This window comes from Rhinichthys klamathensis, unplaced genomic scaffold (assembly GCF_029890125.1).
Source record: "Rhinichthys klamathensis goyatoka isolate OS25496 unplaced genomic scaffold, OSU_Roscu_1.1 h1tg000477l_1, whole genome shotgun sequence".
NCBI classification, from domain to species: Eukaryota; Metazoa; Chordata; class Actinopteri; order Cypriniformes; family Leuciscidae; genus Rhinichthys; species Rhinichthys klamathensis.
In genome coordinates, this window is record NW_026606965.1 from 385,844 (window position 1) to 403,799 (window position 17,956).

At 36.7% G+C, this 17,956-nt stretch overlaps 2 protein-coding genes across 2 annotated transcripts; one reads left to right on the forward strand and one right to left on the reverse strand.

The window, feature by feature from the left end:
• Positions 1-627: 627 nt before the first annotated feature.
• mettl27 (methyltransferase like 27) lies at positions 628-5,391 on the reverse strand. The gene is made up of 6 exons (XM_056237071.1): positions 5,329-5,391; positions 4,147-4,268; positions 3,936-4,064; positions 3,687-3,822; positions 3,173-3,265; positions 628-877 (listed from the first exon to the last, which is right to left on the reverse strand). The coding sequence occupies exons 1-6, from the start codon at positions 5,381-5,383 to the stop codon at positions 672-674; spliced, it is 741 nt and encodes a 246-aa protein (XP_056093046.1). The 5' UTR covers positions 5,384-5,391; the 3' UTR covers positions 628-671.
• nf2b (NF2, moesin-ezrin-radixin like (MERLIN) tumor suppressor b) lies at positions 4,729-16,139 on the forward strand. Its single transcript, XM_056237070.1, has 17 exons — positions 4,729-4,983; positions 6,169-6,275; positions 6,374-6,499; positions 6,607-6,729; positions 6,871-6,954; positions 7,043-7,111; positions 7,202-7,284; positions 7,366-7,441; positions 9,568-9,705; positions 9,785-9,859; positions 9,931-10,044; positions 10,762-10,884; positions 11,142-11,359; positions 11,973-12,075; positions 12,160-12,299; positions 12,387-12,537; positions 14,340-16,139. The coding sequence occupies exons 2-17, from the start codon at positions 6,186-6,188 to the stop codon at positions 14,385-14,387; spliced, it is 1,761 nt and encodes a 586-aa protein (XP_056093045.1). The 5' UTR covers positions 4,729-4,983; positions 6,169-6,185; the 3' UTR covers positions 14,388-16,139.
• Positions 16,140-17,956: the final 1,817 nt, after the last annotated feature.

Here is a 17,956-nt window from a genome sequence, read left to right on the forward strand (position 1 = left end):
TGTACATTTATTTCTGTCTGTGCTTGAACTATTGTCTTAATGACATAAAATCAAATGTATTTGAATGGTCTCTGTTAGGTATTGATATATGCACATATAGAATAATGCAATTTCAACATCATAACACCCAAAAATCATGACATTGGATTTCAACAACAACATTTTAAACTGGAATGTGTCTGGAAAATATTAGTATTACGCACTCAAAAATCTAAACCGAACATTGTTTGTGGGTTTTATTTATGTCACACGGCACCAACGGAAATGGCAGCTTCAAAAGTCTAGCGGTCAGAGTATCGAGGAGTGGCAAACTGAAAGGTTAGATGTAACTGGGGAATGGTAGATTTGTAACGATACACCTCAGACATTTTCTGACGAAATCCTTTAGGTTCATGGACTTTACTTGAACAAAAACCTTAAAGTGACTGCACTGTGTACAAGTTCCAGGTGAAATAATTTAGTGCCAAAACACATAGATGGATCATGTTTCGCCATTTCTCTTCGTTCCAGGTGCTTCTCTGGGGAACAAAAGCACTTTTCAAACAAGTGATACTATGATTTATAAAAAAATGCTGCCACCTGCTGGTGGAATAAGAATTCTGTACAATAGCTGTGTGTGACTGTGGATTACTGTGAGATTTGGTCTAGCACTGGGTTGCCCTTGTGTGATCCTAAAAACTTTTCTGATACAGATAAATGGAACCAGGAATGTACCCGCTGTCCTGTTCTGAAACAGCTCTCTCCCATTCCTCCACCTCAACAACAGTCACACGGCTCCATTTCTGCTCTTCCTCAAGTGCTTTGATCATTTTCTCCAGCTCAGCCTTGTACTGCCGGTTATCAGCGTTCCCTCTAGTAGTCATGCACACATAGCCGCCTGTTACACAGAATGATGGAGTTTAGGAAGAATCTCTGAAATTTATACATTCTATATGCATACAAAATCTACAACAATGACATCACATCAATTAAACCATTATATTGAATTAGACCAACTTAAAACACTTAATTAAAGTTCCTTAAAGGGATAGTTCACCAAAAATGAAAATTTGCTGTTAAATTACTCGCCCTCAGACCATGCAAGATATAGGTGACTTTTTTCTTCAGTAGAACAGTAAAGAAGATTTTTAGCTGAAACTGTGGTGGTCTAGCCTGGATGCCAGCCCGAACCCCGCCCACAACATTTTTTGATTGGGAAGTTCGGTCTGGACTCGCTCCATTGAGGGGTAATTATGATCGGTTCAGAAATCGTCGGGCCAATCAAATTGCCAGGGCGGGCTTTATACGATGATGGACAGATGATACAGGGACGTAATCCTCACGTTATCAAAGAGCGCTTGGGTTGAACTGGTTTCCCTCACAGATGACTGCCGCTGGAGAACTGAGATGTATAGATTCCGCTATTGCGTGTTGTAAAACAAATCGACAGGTCATTCATTTTAAAAGACGAACATAGAACTGCAATCAAGGCATTTGTCGATCGGAAAGATGTGTTTGCAGTCCTTCCTATGGGATTCGGCAAAAGTTTAATTTGTCAGCTGGCTCCGATGGTAACTAAGAAGATGGGACGCAATGAAAACCCTGTGGTCGTTGTGGTTTCTCCTTTGGTCGCACTCATAGAGGGCCAAGTAAAAGAAGCAACACTCGTTATTTTACTTCTTCCAGCGTGCGTGCATTTGAGTTCTGTAGTTGACAACTGTGCTATGCAAAGTAGTTGACTTACTGCGTTGCTCTCATTGGTTGTAGGTCTATCCAATTGAGTGCAGAGTTGTTGTTTTTCCTGGTTCGGTTAAGAAACGCCTCATAATCAAAGCCCTATGAAGCAGTATCAGACTCACATTCTGACTAGAATATGAGTATGACGAAGTCAGGCTAGTGGTGGTCCTCTGTGATTCATATTATTGAAAGTCAATGGGTGCCGTCAGAGTAAAAAAAACTAAATTAATACCCACGACTCCTGACAATACATTGAGATCTTAAGAAGTGAAACGATCAGTGTATGCAAGAAACTGAACAACAACATTTTTACATGTAAACCACAGCCTCGGCAAATGGTCCTGAGCGCAAACGGTCCTGGAGTGCGAGCTTCCTGTCGCATAATGACGGATGCGCAGTAGCTCAAAGGTTGGGAATCTGTGACAATTCAATCTTCCTGATTGAGATTGCACAAGCTAATGCAATCTTAAAGGCACGGTAGGTGAACAGAAACATTATTGTTAAGCTGGTTGAAAGTCTCTTCACATCCTGATACCAATCATTAAGTTAAGTGGTCTAAATGTATTTATTTATAGGCTATATATATATATATATATATATATATATATATCGTCTGTGGAAGGTGTAGGACCATAAAATGTTTGTCCAATCATTGCCCTCGTTCCGATGTCCTACCTGCCATTATTATTAGAATGCTTTGAGGTAATTTAACGCCGTCTCTCGTGACGTTTTTGTTTGCTCCCTGCTGTACAAGTTCATGCGTTTTGGAGGAGGTGTGGTTTTGGAGACGCTCTGAAGGGAGGGTGGGATCTTAAGATTTCAAAGGTAGCTCACTATTGCTGGCCTAACCGAAAATTGCCTACCCTACCTTTAATTTTTCATATAGGTTTCGGCATCCAGGAAAAGCACAAGTATACTGTATGTACCATTTTGATGAACAATACAACATACTTGTCTTATGTGCTTGTAAACAAACACAGCGTCAGCTCACGTGTGCGTTTGCTCCCACGCATATGTCATTATGCGACATGAAGCTCGCGATCCAGACGGCCATAAACACGCTCAGGACCGTTTGCCGAGGCTGTAGATTACATGTAAAAATGTTGTAGACAATGTTCAGTTTCTTGCATAGACCTGTTGTTTTGTTTCTTAAGAACTCAATGTATCTTCAGGAGCCACAGGTATTCATTTAGTTTTGTCTGCATATGTTTCTTTGAATTTTAAAGTGACGGCACCCATTGACTTCCATTATACGAATCACAAAGAACCACGGTTTCAGCTAAAAATCTTCTTTACTGTTCTACTGAAGAAAAAAAGTCACCTTCATCTTGGATGGCCTGAGAGTGAGTAAATTAACAGTAAATATTCATTTTTGGGTGAACGATCCCTTTAATAACAACAATAACACTAAACATGCATGTATTTCGTGTTATTAAATGTGAAATGCACAAGTTACCTGGTTTTGTAACATCCCAGAGCTCTCTGATGACTGTAAAAGGCACCTGCCCAACGCTTAGAGCTCCAACAATTATAATAATATCATATGTTTCTGAGACAAAGGAGAGAATCAAGTCAAAAATGCAACAGTGCTAATCAATTTAAATATCAATATCATTATCAACAAAAGACTCAAACATGTTTTATGATTCAGATGATTAGTTATAACAGCTAAAACTTGGGAAATCAAAATGTGGATTCTTTATGTGCAGATTGTCCTATAGATTAAACCAGCAGTATATTGAGCAGATTAATGTTAACAATTAAAGTTCTGGTTTTAATAACATTACAGTATACAACATTACATGAATATACATGTGTAAGGTTTTTATTTTTATTTTTTTTACAAAAGTCTGAAACTGAAAAATTACATTAAAACAGACATTACCAATGAGGAAATACAAATTAATCAGTAATATTTAGACAGTAAAAGCCCAAAACATTAAAGTTCATGGCGTGGTATGGTTCATTACCAGCTTCAACTGAAATTTCATCATGACCAAGCAGGCACTGCTTAAGTTCCTGATAAAGTCCAGTTTTCTTTGCCAACTCCAGCATCGTCAAACATCCATCTACTCCAACAAAGTGATGGAACCCCATTTTCTTTAACTTTTCTCAAACAAATGGGATTAAGAATATAAATGACATCACTCTTTGCATTAGCAAGCTTATCACATTCTCTTGTGTTGTGCCCACCAGTATTCGAATAAAGCAATGCTTACATGTGCAGAGACCAGGCCTGTTCCACAGGCCACATCCAGGACAGTGGCCTTCTCTCTGTCACCTGTGAAAAATGAGCTCACACACTCAGCCGCTAACAAAGGGGCACGGTAATCCAGTAGCGCTACATCCTGAGAAAGCAACATTATTACAGATGAAATTGTTTTTTAAAAAGTACTAAAAAAAATTAGTCTACTGCTGCCTTAAGTTTACCTGCTCATAGTTCTCAGCCCAGGTATCATAGAAGCCAACCTTATCCTGAGCTCCTGTGTTTTTATGAGCCGACAGGATCACATTCCTCACATCAGAAAAGGTCCGACTGGTGTTCGCCATTCCTTTAAGGAAAATGATACAGATTCAGGTACTCTTTAGGGCAATTTATAAGTAGAGAATATTTTTGACATTTTTACAAGGCAAGAGATAGGCTACTATAAACATTTCATCATGTGACATTTATATAAAGGTTGAATTTCTCTTTACATTTGGATAAAATCTTCTTCTAAAATGCATAATTGTAATGTAATTATAATATGTAATCTACATATTGGCCTGCCAATTTACATACGCAAACTGAGATTCTGACACAATATTTGATCATAATACATACAAAAGAATGATATTTCTTAATAAACCAACTTAATGAACTAAAAAAATAAAAAACCTCAGTTCCTCATTCAAATGCAGTTTATTTATTGAGAGAGTGGACAGAAATCAAATCACTGTATAATACAAACTCCTTAAACTGTTATTCTAGGTACCGGTAGAGGGCGGCAAAGAGAATAAACAACAAAGTGCTGCTAAGTGCTAACTCCCTGTCCAACACATTCTACTCAAGAAAACATCAGATTTATATTCCACAACCGCCCAACTTTTGGTTCAATAAGGAAATGGACGATTTTTAAGAGTTTTATACACTTTCCGACTCGTTTATAGCGATTTCCATGTATGTTAGGGGAACGAACCAAATACGTTTTGCATTGTTGTGGTTTAGCGGAGAGACTGGAAACTCCAAGACGTGGATTGGGCCTGTTTCAACACAACCTATTCAAGGTAACTGATTGTTATTTAGCTGGTTTCATTCCTAAATCTTTAAAAATGTTCGCTTTTTCTGTAATTCCTGTGTGTTAAATTCCTGTACCGTTTAAAGTACCATTGCGCGGCTGCACACGGAGAAGAGTAACGTTAACGTACTTTTTATGTCAGGATTTAAGAAAGAAACTCAAGCTCTGTGAAGTCGTATTCTTCATGCTAGCTCGCTATAACATGGCAGACTGTGTAAAATCTGACTCAAAAAGGGTGAAGACTAATAATATGTAGCGTGAAAATGAATAGAAGTAGTTAAGCTACGTTGTATTGTATGTAAACAAACAACTTCTTAGCGTGTTAGCGACTTACCTGCGGTCTCATACATCTGCCATGTGAAAGTAGCACTGCAGTCATGATAGTGCATGCAATAAGTTAATTAATAATAAGTATGTATGTATATATGTGTGTGTGTGTGTGTATATATATATATATATATATATATAGTTTTAACATATATATTAAGTGTTTTCCATGTATTTATTAAGTTTTAGATATTATCTCCTTTATATTTCCTCAGCTGTACATCTGTTGTTTTTAAATGTGCTTTATGAATAAATGTTAACTTTAAAATTTGCAAAATGTAAAATATTCTCCTGAGAACCATAAAAAAGGTTTTGTGATATTTTTATTTATGTTTCTTTTTTTACATTGTTTGGAGCATACGAAACAAATGGGGGAAATATATATATTTTATTAATGTTTTATGCTATGTCCAATTTTTTTATTTCATGCTTTTTTCTAACCAAAATTTTTCACAAAGATGATTCTCAACTATCTTACAAAAAATAACCGAATGATTTGATATACTGTTGTGCTTTACTGTATGCAATATATGTGTGTAAACATGGCCATAAATGGGTAGTCCCATTCTATTCAATGTATCTATGCATTGTATCTAATTTTGCATATTAATGTGTTCTTGGGGCTGCATGTAATGAAAAACGAAGTGTATTAATGGGGGTTAGGCTATAACTTGGCAACATTTTCATATTTCATAGGAACATGTTGATATAATTTATTTCTCTATTTACTTGTTGTGTCTCCCCAAAATGCCTGATCAACATGCTGTAAGGCCATGTCTATGACTGGGTCGCAGGGGATATATTTTACTTGACTAATTTACAGTAGCCTAGATCTTTATGTTTGCAGGTGCTTAAGAAGTCACAATGTCGATTTTGGGTCTAAAAAAGAAGCAACCAAAGACTTTTAAAGTCAAAGTCAGCACTATGGATGCTGAAATGGAGTTCAGTTGTGAGGTGAACATATGAACATGCATACCTATGTGTTTTTAATTCTGTGGCCTGTATTACCATTTTGTTACCATACCGGTTTTATGTTTATCTCCATCTTATAGGTCAAATGGAAAGGGAAAGATTTGTTTGACCTGGTGTGCCGGACCATCGGTCTGAGGGAAACGTGGTTTTTTGGCCTTCGATACACAGTGAAAGACACTTATGCCTGGCTGAAGCCTGATAAACGGGTGAGATGTGGTGGCAGAGCAGTGTGAACAAGTTCTGAGAATAATGTAGTTCTCAGAGTAATATAGGAATACCCTGATGAGTTTGTTGTTTTTTTAAATCCATCTAGGTTCTGGATCAAGAAGTTCCAAAGGACTCTCCGATAACATTTCATTTTCTTGCCAAATTCTTCCCTGAGAAAGTTGAGGATGAGCTTGTTCAGGAAATTACTCAGCACCTCTTCTTCTTACAAGTATGTGGGAGTTGTTCTTGTGAATTGAGCATGATTTCTCTCCTTTTCTGCTACAGAATCCTCTTTTGGTGTTTTGCAATAATTAATCTTGTTTTCTTTGAGCAGAGTTAAAATGAAGTATCTTTTTGTTTCTTTACAAAGGTCAAAAAGCAGATACTAGATGAGGAGATTTTTTGCTCTCCAGAAGCCTCTGTTCTTTTGGCGTCATATGCTGTGCAAGCCAAGGTAGGTCTCCATATCAGTGTTTAATGCAAAAATGCATATAATTATATAGTGTTTATTAAATATGTCCTGTTTTTCTTTTTTTCTGTAGTATGGGGACTACGATCCAAACTTTCACAAGCCAGGTTTCTTAGCTCAAGATGAACTCTTGCCTAAAAGAGTGAGTAAAGGCTGTACTACTTGAGAATTAACCAACGTTTGCATTCATTAAAATGACTTGTGTATTTGATTTATGTGTTTTATTTTCCAGGTGCTGATGCAGTATCAGATGACACCTGACATGTGGGAAGAGAAGATAACCGCTTGGTATGCTGAACACAGAAGCATCACAAGGTAAGACTGTGCATATCCTGTTGCGTCCATGTAAACTCTCTTCAACATGAAAGACACGCTACATTTATTTTGTTTTTGTAGGGACGAGGCTGAGATGGAATATCTAAAAATAGCGCAGGATCTAGAGATGTATGGAGTTAGCTACTTTTCTATTACAGTAAGTCTCTTTTTTCCCTTTATTAAAAGATTTCTCCATTTGTACACTGCTTGGAAGAAAGCTAACCTCTCACTAACTGAATGTTCAGTGGTGCACACTACATTTGGGATTTTGAAAATGAATGCTTCTCAAAACTGAGACTTTGAGATCACTTGGAAGTAGGGGTGTAACGGTACACAAAAATCACGGTTCGGTACGTACCTCGGTTTTAAAGTCACGGTTCGGTACATTTTCGATACAGCAAAAAGTAAGAAATGCCAGAGAAATTTCCTATTTGTTAAAAGAAAAAATATTTTTTAAATAAGTGTGAGTTTTCCTACATCTTGAAACTTTCAGGTTTATAAATGGGTGTCATCTTTGAAGGATGAACAAATAATGTTTTGGTCATCACATTAAAAATAACATTTAAATATATGAAGAGTTCAGATGCAAAAGCCATTTGAAATTTTCTTCTAGAATGATCATTTTTATCAAGCTTGTATATTTAAGTTCAGTAATTTCACTGGAAAAAGATGTGTGAAGTACTTGAAAGCATTTCACTATTCCAGCCAAACTGGTTACAGTTAGTGTTACTATATTAATCCATGGTGAGTGTTGCTGGTCTGTGGACGTAAAGTATTACTAGTTCATTCACGGCACAATATTTCTCCTGGTGTCCACGTCAGCGCTGTTTGATCTAATAGAGATCTACGGTTAATAACGGAGAAATGTGAATGCTTCTCACTAGATCTCGCAGCGATGTTATTACTTCAGTGGTGAATTCAAATGTTTTCTTTACTGGATCTTAGCGCTGTGTTGTAACAGTGTCGCTTGAACAAGATCGCCTCGCGCTGCACAGATGTTGCTGCTCCGAACTGATAAACGATCCGTGAAGCACATAATGAGTAGCGCAGTTTCGTTCCGCTTGCCATTTGATGTTGCGCAACGCTGTGGTGATCGCGCCAGCGTGAATTTTGTCGGCAGGAAAAATGGTCCAAGGAATCGTTCGGTTTGTATGCGTACCGAACCGGAAGCCTCGAACCGAAACGGTTCAATACGAATACATGTACCGTTACACCCCTACTTGGAAGGAACAATTTCCTCTTGGTATATTTCCGTAGATATTGTGTGTAGTTAGTTACCACTAAATTTTAGATGATGTACAGTTAAAGGAATAGTTCGCTCAAAAAAGAAAATTATCCCATGTTTACTCACCCTCAAGCCAATCCTAGGTGTATATGACTTTCTTTTTTCAGCCGAACACAATCAGAGTTATATTAAATACTATCTTCTCTCGTACATTGTTGGTGTGCAAAGCTGCCTCTCTCAGAATGCCTCCCACAAATTTGGGAGGTGCTAAGGTTAAAAGAGTTAAGCGCAATAAGCTGTGAAAAAGAACTCAATATGGTGCTCACACTGACGGACACACTGCTGAAGCGCGCACAGAAAGCAGCTTCTTTATTTACAAATATGGATACACGGAGACACACAAATTTATTAAAATGCCCATCTTGTGGAGTATTCATGTAAACAGTCGATTATGTCTTATGTAAAAGTAAACAGGTGTGGATGTGACAGTAGCCTAATAAACCTGCTGATCTCTGTGCCATTAATGTTAATCAAACAAAAGGGAAAATAACTTACTGCTCCTGAAGAAAATAATGTATATTTAATTCATAGAGTGAAGACTGTCCAGTATTTTATTGTTTACATTATGATTATTCAATTTCTGTACTATTTCTAACTACATGTTAAATAAACCTATTGTTCCTGAAAAATTTAAATAGTTTAATTCACATTTTCGCTATATTGTATTTGTCCTGTTGTTCTAAATAAAATATAATAACAAAAATAGCTATATCGTGATGTATATCGTTTTCGTGAAATAAAATTGATCATATCATGAAACAAAAGTTTGTCCACCCCATGGATGCGCTTTTTGGAACTTCAAAAACTCATTCACTATTCAATGCCATGACAAAGCTGGGAAGAGCCAGGATAGTATTTAATATAACTCCGATTGTGTTCTGCTGAAAGAAGAAAAGTCATATACACTTAGGATGGCTTGAGGGTGAGTAAAATATGGGATCATTTTCATTTTTGGGTGAACTATTCCTTTAAATCTCTGCTACTTTGGTGTTACACAGCAAAATAAGAGGGACACAGAGCTGCTTCTTGGAGTTGATGCTCAGGGTCTTCACATCTACTGTCCCAACAGCAAGCTCAGCCCCAACAAATCCTTCCCATGGAGTGGAATCCGAAACATTTCGTACAGCGAGAAGGAGGTTGGGAGAGCCAAAAACATAAATTAAAATCCAAAATTGGGACAAAATGATTGTTCAAACATAATATGTCTCTTTTCAGTTTACTATCAAACCATTGGACAAGAAAAAGGAAGTTTTTAAATTCTACTCGTCTCAGCTTAGAGTTAACAAACTGGTGAGTTGCTTTTATGAGTGTTTCTGTAATAGCCTATCAAAATAGTTGCTCATGTCATTTGTATATATTAGATATTACAGTTGTGTATTGGGAACCACGACCTGTTCATGAGGAGGAGGAAGGTGGATTCCATAGAGGTGCAACAGATGAAGGCTCAGGCTAAAGAGGAGAAGGCCAGGAAAAAGGTCTGTCATCTTAATTCCATTCATTAGTTTAATGTTTATTATCATTAACCTTTTTTATTAACAATAGAACTGTGTGGTATTGCATTGCTTATGAATCTTTATTCATTTAATTTATATTATGCTTATCGAAGATTCAGTAAATATAATGAACATTACAGCTATAACATTAAAACAACAGAGGCTTAATAAACTAACTTATGCAATACATGTTTAGCTTCAGTATGGGCAGGATAAAGTACATTACCGTTCAAAAGTGTGGGGTCAGTAAGATTTTTGTTTTTTTAAAGCAAATACATTTGTTCAGTAAGGGTGCATCTAATTGATCAAAACTTTGTTCATCAAAGAATCCTGATTTTTTTAAATGTTTTCTGCAAAAATATTAAGCAGCACAACGTTTTTCAACTAATTATAATAAGAGATGTTTCTTGAGTTCCAAACCAGCATATTATAATGATTTCTGAAGGGTCATGTGACACTGAAGACTGGAGTAATGATGCTGAAAATTAAGCTTTCACATGAATAAATTACATTTAAATTTTAATTAAAAAAAAAAAATCTTGCCGACACCAAACTTTTGAATGGTAGTGTACATAAATGAAACAGTTTAAAAAAAAATTTATTTGTATAATTTTTAATCTATATTAAAATGTTTGCCTCGTCTTGTATTAACTTGTGCCAGATCCCTGCCATTGGCTTATTATGTGTGTGTATATTTAGGTTGAGCGTCAGATTCTTGCGCGGGAGAAGCAGATGAGGGAGGAGGCGGAGCGGGCGAAAGAAGAGATGGAGCGTCGTCTGTTCCAGCTACAGGACGAGGCTCGAATGGCCAATGAAGCTCTAGTGAGGGTTTTGCTAAGCTAGAAATTGAGTGATGTCAAATAGTTTACTCTCTTTTCCCTGCCAGCTTGTAGTATATGTCCTCAGAGCCCCAGGAGTATAAAAGTTTGTGGTCCAAATGTAAATTTGTGATGAATTGCAGAGCTGTTAAGGTGTAAACCATTGTCCTGGACTCCCATTAAAATTCCATTCATGCTCTGACTGAGACTCCCTGAGCTTGAGTATCCGTAAGCCTCTCTTATTGGTCTCCCTCTCTGCAGCTGCGCTCCGAGGAGACGGCCGACCTTCTGGCGGAGAAAGCCCAGATTGCAGAGGAGGAGGCCAAACTACTGGCCCACAAAGCTGCTGAGGCAGAACAGGACAGGCAGAGGCTGGAGGTCACAGCCCTTAAAACCAAAGAAGAGAAGAGACTGATGGAGCAGAAGATGAGAGAAGCAGAACAACTGGCGGTTAAGCTTGTTGAGCAATCAGAGAGGAGGTGGGCCACTACAGTTGTCAGTCGTTGATACCAGTACCAGTGAAATTTCATCATTCTGGATACTTAGTTATTTCACAGCAAAAACTATGTTAATGAACACACTTTTTAATTCAAAAGTTGAATAAGTATAAATATTAACGGTAGCACTTTATTTTACAGTCCTTTTCCCCATGTACATACTATGTATTTATTATAGTAATTACAATAATTGGGTAATAACTAGGTACTAACCCTGAACCTACCCCTAAAGCTAACCTTAACCCATGTAGTTACCTTATATTACTCAGTACTTTCTTAGGTAAGTACACATAAGTGCAACCATATTAACAAAATAAATGAAAACAATGGTTTCAGTTATTCTCTCTTATTTAACATTGTTTCAAGTTTTCAATTAATTATTTAAGTAAATAAAGAAATTTTATATTTAAGTTGCTCTCAATTTTTCTTCTTTAAAAAAGTTTTACACAAAGAAATAATACATTTGAAAAATGCTCAGTTATTATACTAAAATATTTGACCTCTCTGTGCCACGATTGACCAATCAGAATCCAGTTTCACCGAGAGCCTTTTATTTAAAGAAGTTTAATTCTTGTCTTGTTTTTGTGGCGTTCAGACTGAAGGAGGCAGACCACCTGAAACAGGATCTGAATGAAGCTAAAGACGCGGAACGGAGGGCAAAGCAGAAACTCGTGGAAATCACCAAAACAACATATCCTGTAATGATGCTACGACGTGTATCAAAAGTATTCTACTGTTTATTGAATGCTTTTAAAACATGTCATTTGTTGTCATGTGCTCAGTTAATAGCAGCATACTCTAGCCCTCCTCCACCCACTGGGCCAGAGAATCCAGATTTGGCTCTAGACATGGGCGGCTCCATCCGAATGGACTTCAAAGACTCTGATATGAAGAGACTTTCGATGGAGATTGAGAGAGAAAGGTACACACTTTTATCATTTTATGTCTGAAAAACTATTGAAAAACGAAGGTGGATTCAAGCTGCTGTCTCCTTGTGTGTGTGTCTCAGGCTAGAGTACATGGAGAAGAGCAAACATCTTCAAGACCAGCTGAAGGAGCTCAAATCAGAGATTGAATCCCTTAAACTGGAAGAGCAGCAACAGGCTGGAATCTACAACCTCAGGAGTTACGCAGAACCTCCTTATATTCCTCACAGCAATGTAAGAAACACACGCATACTGGTATTCATTGGAAATCATTTGTTGGAAAATAGGCATTGTTATGTAGGCAAGGCAAGGCAAGGCAAGTTTATTTATATAGCACATTTCATACACAATGGCAATTCAAAGTGCTTTACATAGAAGAAATTAAAATAATCAAAACAAATAAGAATAATTAAAAAAAATTGTAAAAGTAGTTATGTAATACATCAAACATAAACTAGCTAAACAGTTCAAAAGTTTTTCAACAAACGAACAATTAAATTGAACAAAAGTGACAGTAAAGTCTTAAACAATGTTACAACATTTTACATTTCTATTTCCAGTAAATGCTGTACTTTTGAACTTCATTCTATTCCTCAAACAATCCTGAAAAGTAAATATTAAGCATCACAGCTGTTATCAACATTGATGATAATAAGAAATGTTACTTGACCACCAAATCAGCATATTATAATGAATTCTGAAGGATCATGTGACCTTCCATTAGTATGTAATGGTATTGATTTAATAATGTATGCAGATGATACTGTGCTGTACACTCATGGGAAAAATGCTACAGAGGTTGCTTTAAAATTAACGAATGTAATGCATAAGGTTGTTGAGTGGTTACATAACTCATGTCTTACTTTGAACACTGAAAAGACGGTAACCATGTTTTTTAAAAATAGATGCAAACTTAGGGAATGTCCTGAGGTCTTTGTGAATGGGCATACTATTAAAAATGTGGACGAATTCAAATATTTGGGCTTAACGCTGGACCCAACTCTAACCTTTAAAAAACATGTTAAAAAATTGAGAAATGCACTGAAATTTAATCTTATAAATTTCAGGCATATAAGAAACTCTCTTACCATTGAGGCATCAAATACCTACTTAAGTGCAATGATTGTCCCGCACTTTATGTATTGCATGACAAGTTGGGCTCAAGCAGGAAAGACAAGCTTGAGACCACTTGAATCATTATATAAAACAGCCCTTAAGATCCATGATAAAAAGACTCGTCAATATCACCACTGCAAAATAATGACTAAGTATAATATTTTAAATTTTGGAAATTTGATAATGCATTCGAATGTCTGTTTACTTTTTAAAATCATTCATAATGCTGTCGCTCCTCCTCTAAAAAAATTTATTGAGCTCAACTCTGAAAAAAAAAGAGCTACTCGGTCCGCCACTAGAGGAGAATGCAATATTCCAAATCGCAAAACCTCATTTGGAAAATCAGCCTTTTCTTTTGTGGCTATAACTCAGTGGAATACTCTCCCCACACACCTTATTACATGTACAAATCCTCAAATCTTCTCGAGTTTGACAAAAGCATGGTTATTGTCACAACAAAACTGTACACATCTATGAAATGTGCGTGTGTGTGTGTGTGTGTGTGTGTGTGTGTGTGTTTTGTACTGGGAGAGGTAGGGATCTTGATTGTTTAGTTTTGTCGGTGTGGGGTGGGGTGGGGGTGGTTTTAGGAATGGGGAAAAATTGAGCATATGTTAGTTTTAATTGTAAATTAATTTTATGGTTAGAAAATTGTATATTTTAATGTTTTGTATTATACTCTGCCAAGGGACTACGGGCGGAAAATAGCACTTGTGCTACAACCTGGCACAATGCATCTCTCTTTGTTTTTTAAACAAGGTTAATGTTAACTTGTGCATTGTCCCTATTTAAATAAAATGAATCTGATTGGAGTAATGACGGCTGAAAATTCAGTTTTCCCCAATTCTTTTCATGAAATGGTTCACATTCCCCAAAAGAATGTAACAATGTTCTTATTCTGTCGTGTCTGTCGGTTGCAGAGAAATTCGGCCTACATGGCTCAGATGGCCTTCTACGAGGAAGTGTGAAAGAACAATCCAGCCTCTGTTTCAGGAGCAGGAGGATCTGGAGGAACAGTTTGCAGCTCTCACTGAAGCATGCATGTACACCAAACCTCATATAGTGTGCTTCTAAAATTAATATATTTCTTGTTTTTGAGTCAGCCAGTTTGGCTTTGTGTACACCTCAAGTCGTGTTTTACTAATACCACACATTGTTTGGCTCTTTCAAGCACATGAAACTGTGTTTGTTTGTTCACATGCCAAAAATATGTGCCAGAAATGCAAGGTATTAAGGGATATTTCAGATACAGATAGTGCCTTCAGAATGATTAAATAATGAAATGATGGACAGAAGCATGTAATAAGGTTGTAATGCCACCTGAAATACAAGGACTTAAAAAGCATTACTATTACATTATCTTTTCTATTCCTTTCCTATGGGATGCTTCATCAGTTTAACACTAGGTGCCTTTTACACATGCCACAGATAGTGGCTTTAACTACAATATCAGTAAATTTCAATAGATTTTTAAGTAATTGCATGTTTGAACTTTGGATTGGCTCTTTTTTTGTGTGTGTTTTTGAATATTTGGATGATTTATATTTCCCAGTACACTCCAGTGCCTTTTGAAAAGGCTTGCACTACTCATTGGGCTGGATGATTCTCTACCCATGCACTCTTTCTCACGTTATGGGTTATACGGTCATATAACTTGCTTGGTGAGCGTGTCAGCTGTAACTACTCATATCATATTCAGGAACAGAGGTAGATGGATGGCCTCTCTGTTTAGAAATGTGCTGTGCTCATCCATTTTGGCAGGAGACTCACACTCTCAGTCTGAGTGTTTTTTTGAATCTGTGACAGTTTTTGATATAGTGATACACAGGCAGATTTATTGGTTTATCTACTGTTTTCTGTTCCTAAATCAACTGAAACTTGGATTTAGTGTTATGGTTGTGAGCCATGTTGACATTTCAGCACATATACATCTGAGTAACATTTCAGATCTGGTTTTTTTCCCCTTCAAATATTATGAGGATTTGTTTTGAGAATGTCAAAATGTCCTTTGTTTCAAAATTCCGTGTATGCAATTACACAGGACACATGCACTCATTTTTTGAATGTTTTGAATGCTCTTGAGTATAAAGACAGTGAATTTGTTGCAGAAATGTTGGTTTGAGACAAATTAACAAGTGCGCTCATATATAAAGGGATGAGTTGTTATGATAGTGGAGTTTTTAGGTTGAAATGCCTCATTATGTTACAGCTGATTGTATATTTATCAGCATGATATTTTTGCATCAATAAGAGACCAGCAAAATACATGCATTAAAATGGATTATGGAGCAATATCTTTTGTAAATACACTACATGCGTTGCTAAGTCGTAGTTAAATAATGGAAGACATTCCTGTTAACGTCAGCATGACTCTGCACACTAGGTTGAGATGTCTTAAGAGAGAGTGACTTCACAAGGCAATTGTTCATGTTTTAATGAATGCCACTAAGTGCCCGGTTTATCTTTTTGATTTTTATTTGTTTTGTTTGTCTTTATCCAGCTGCACCACATAAATAATTTGTTTTTGGCATGAATTTCACAATGTCACAATCAACATGGATGGCTTTGACTTCCTTTCAGAGCTCAAGCTGCCTTTAATGATGTGTGCCATGGATTCAGACACAGATTGTCCATATGAATTGGACGTACAGCAAGCTCATGTTCAGTGAATTGTAAACTGATGTACAAATAAACTGCAAAGATGCATTTAAGAGTTTTAAGGGGTGCTTGAACTCTGTGTTTGTACTGATTTTATTCTTTTTTTCTGACCTCCAAACTCGGCAGGATGATCCCAATTGTGCGCCGCCACTCAGTCGCAAAGAAAGACACGTCTGTGTGGCACTAGGTGGCGCTATAATTAGGTAATTTGCTATTTGGTTCTGAACCCTGGAATTCTACGGGCCGTTTTGAATTAACTGTAAACGTATATTTTCGATCTCCTCCTAGGCCGTTGGTCTGATCTTCACCAAGTTTTGCACACAGCAGCTAGGGGCAGTGGTGGCAAAAAGTTATCAAAAGAATTTGGATATGTTGAAGCGTTGTTATGATTTAAGCAAATTAATTTGTCTGGTGACATTCATTTTCTCACCTAATTGACCCACAAACATAATGTCCAAACTTAATGAAATTTGATTCACAGATGCCAAGTCGCATCAAAGTTGCACCAATAGGGGGCGCTACAAATGAAAATCCTTATAATGCCATAACCGTATTTTCTGTGATGTTGAAAATGCATCTTCTTTTATAAACATCCTAACATATCCTCTAATATGGCTTGGCTACATAAAAACATTTCCCCAGCAACCAATCAAATTTCAGGGACTAATAATGTCAAATCAAAATGACCTACGGTTATGAAACTTATTATATTCACACATCTTGTGAACATGAGTACTGTATGTGTATCAATTTTTGTAAAAAAAATTGGGGAAATAAGCAAATTGAGGTTTTCGCTAAGAACTCCACAACCGTGTGTGATAGAATAAAAATTATTGTCTTTTTCTGAATCCTTGTTTTAAGTGTATCTCATTATGTTTATCTATAAAATACACCACATACATTATGATCACGTCTTACGACAGTAAACATGTTTACATGTTTTTGTTGAATTTAACAGTAATATTTCTTTTGAAAGTTAGGGTACGTTTACATGACAACAGTGTAGGCTACTAAAAACTGAAAAGTTTTTCCTTTGTGTTTTTTGCATACAGCCGACATCATTCATTGTCAAAATAATACCCGTTCACACGGATCCACGAAAACGATTAAAAACACTGTATTATGCTTAACCCAGTAGTTAGCGATGTCACTTTGTAAAGAAAAACTAAGCGCCTATAGAATGAATGAATACGTAAAACGCATGCCCGTGAGGTCACCGTTTTCACAAATTAACATTTTTGTAGGTTACGCGGAGATGAAAATGGTATTATTTTCAAAAACTTGCACTTTGAATCCCGTTTAAAATGTTTGCATTTTCAGACACCCAAAACGCGATGTCGTGTAAATGAATGGCCAAAACGTTTTCCGTTTTTCGTTGAAAATGGTGTCATGTAAATGGCCCCTTAGTTGCCCCTTTTGTGATGCTCTGTCTAACCTGTTTCATCAAACCCTAACTATCAGTGAAGATTCAAGATGGACTTCGCTGTATAAACCCCATCATAAGATGCATTTCAATTTAATTGCTAATCATCACATGGTGCTTGGACCCCGATGATTTCTGGTTATATTTGTGCTTTTGTGTTTAAAAAAACAACAAGAGACCAAAACATAAAATCCAATTTGTATCTGAGACCATTTATCTCAAACTTATGTTTATCAGCAATATCCAATGCTTCAGCGGTTATCTCTTGAGCCTACAAATTGAAGAGTCTCAGAGACTTGACAATAAGAAAAAGTTCCAGTCACTGCCAAAAGAGGGCGTAATAAACTAGCCTACATTATGCAGCTAAATATCTCTTTTAATCCTGCCTACAGATAACATTTAAGAAGAATATTAGCCTGTTTCTTTGAGAAATGTTCTCTTTGTAGACCTACATGC

Coding starts and splice junctions, on each gene's coding strand:
- nf2b (XM_056237070.1), top strand. CDS start 6,186: ATGTCGATTTTGGGTCTAAAAAAGAAGCAACCAAAGACTTTTAAAGTC. Junction 6,730..6,870: donor AGCACCTCTTCTTCTTACAA/GTATGTGGGAGT, acceptor TTCTTTACAAAG/GTCAAAAAGCAGATACTAGA. Junction 12,300..12,386: donor ATGGAGATTGAGAGAGAAAG/GTACACACTTTT, acceptor TGTGTGTCTCAG/GCTAGAGTACATGGAGAAGA.
- mettl27 (XM_056237071.1), bottom strand. CDS start 5,383: ATGCACTATCATGACTGCAGTGCTACTTTCACATGGCAGATGTATGAG. Junction 4,065..4,146: donor GGGCTGAGAACTATGAGCAG/GTAAACTTAAGG, acceptor TTGCTTTCTCAG/GATGTAGCGCTACTGGATTA. Junction 3,823..3,935: donor CAGGCCTGGTCTCTGCACAT/GTAAGCATTGCT, acceptor GTTTGAGAAAAG/TTAAAGAAAATGGGGTTCCA.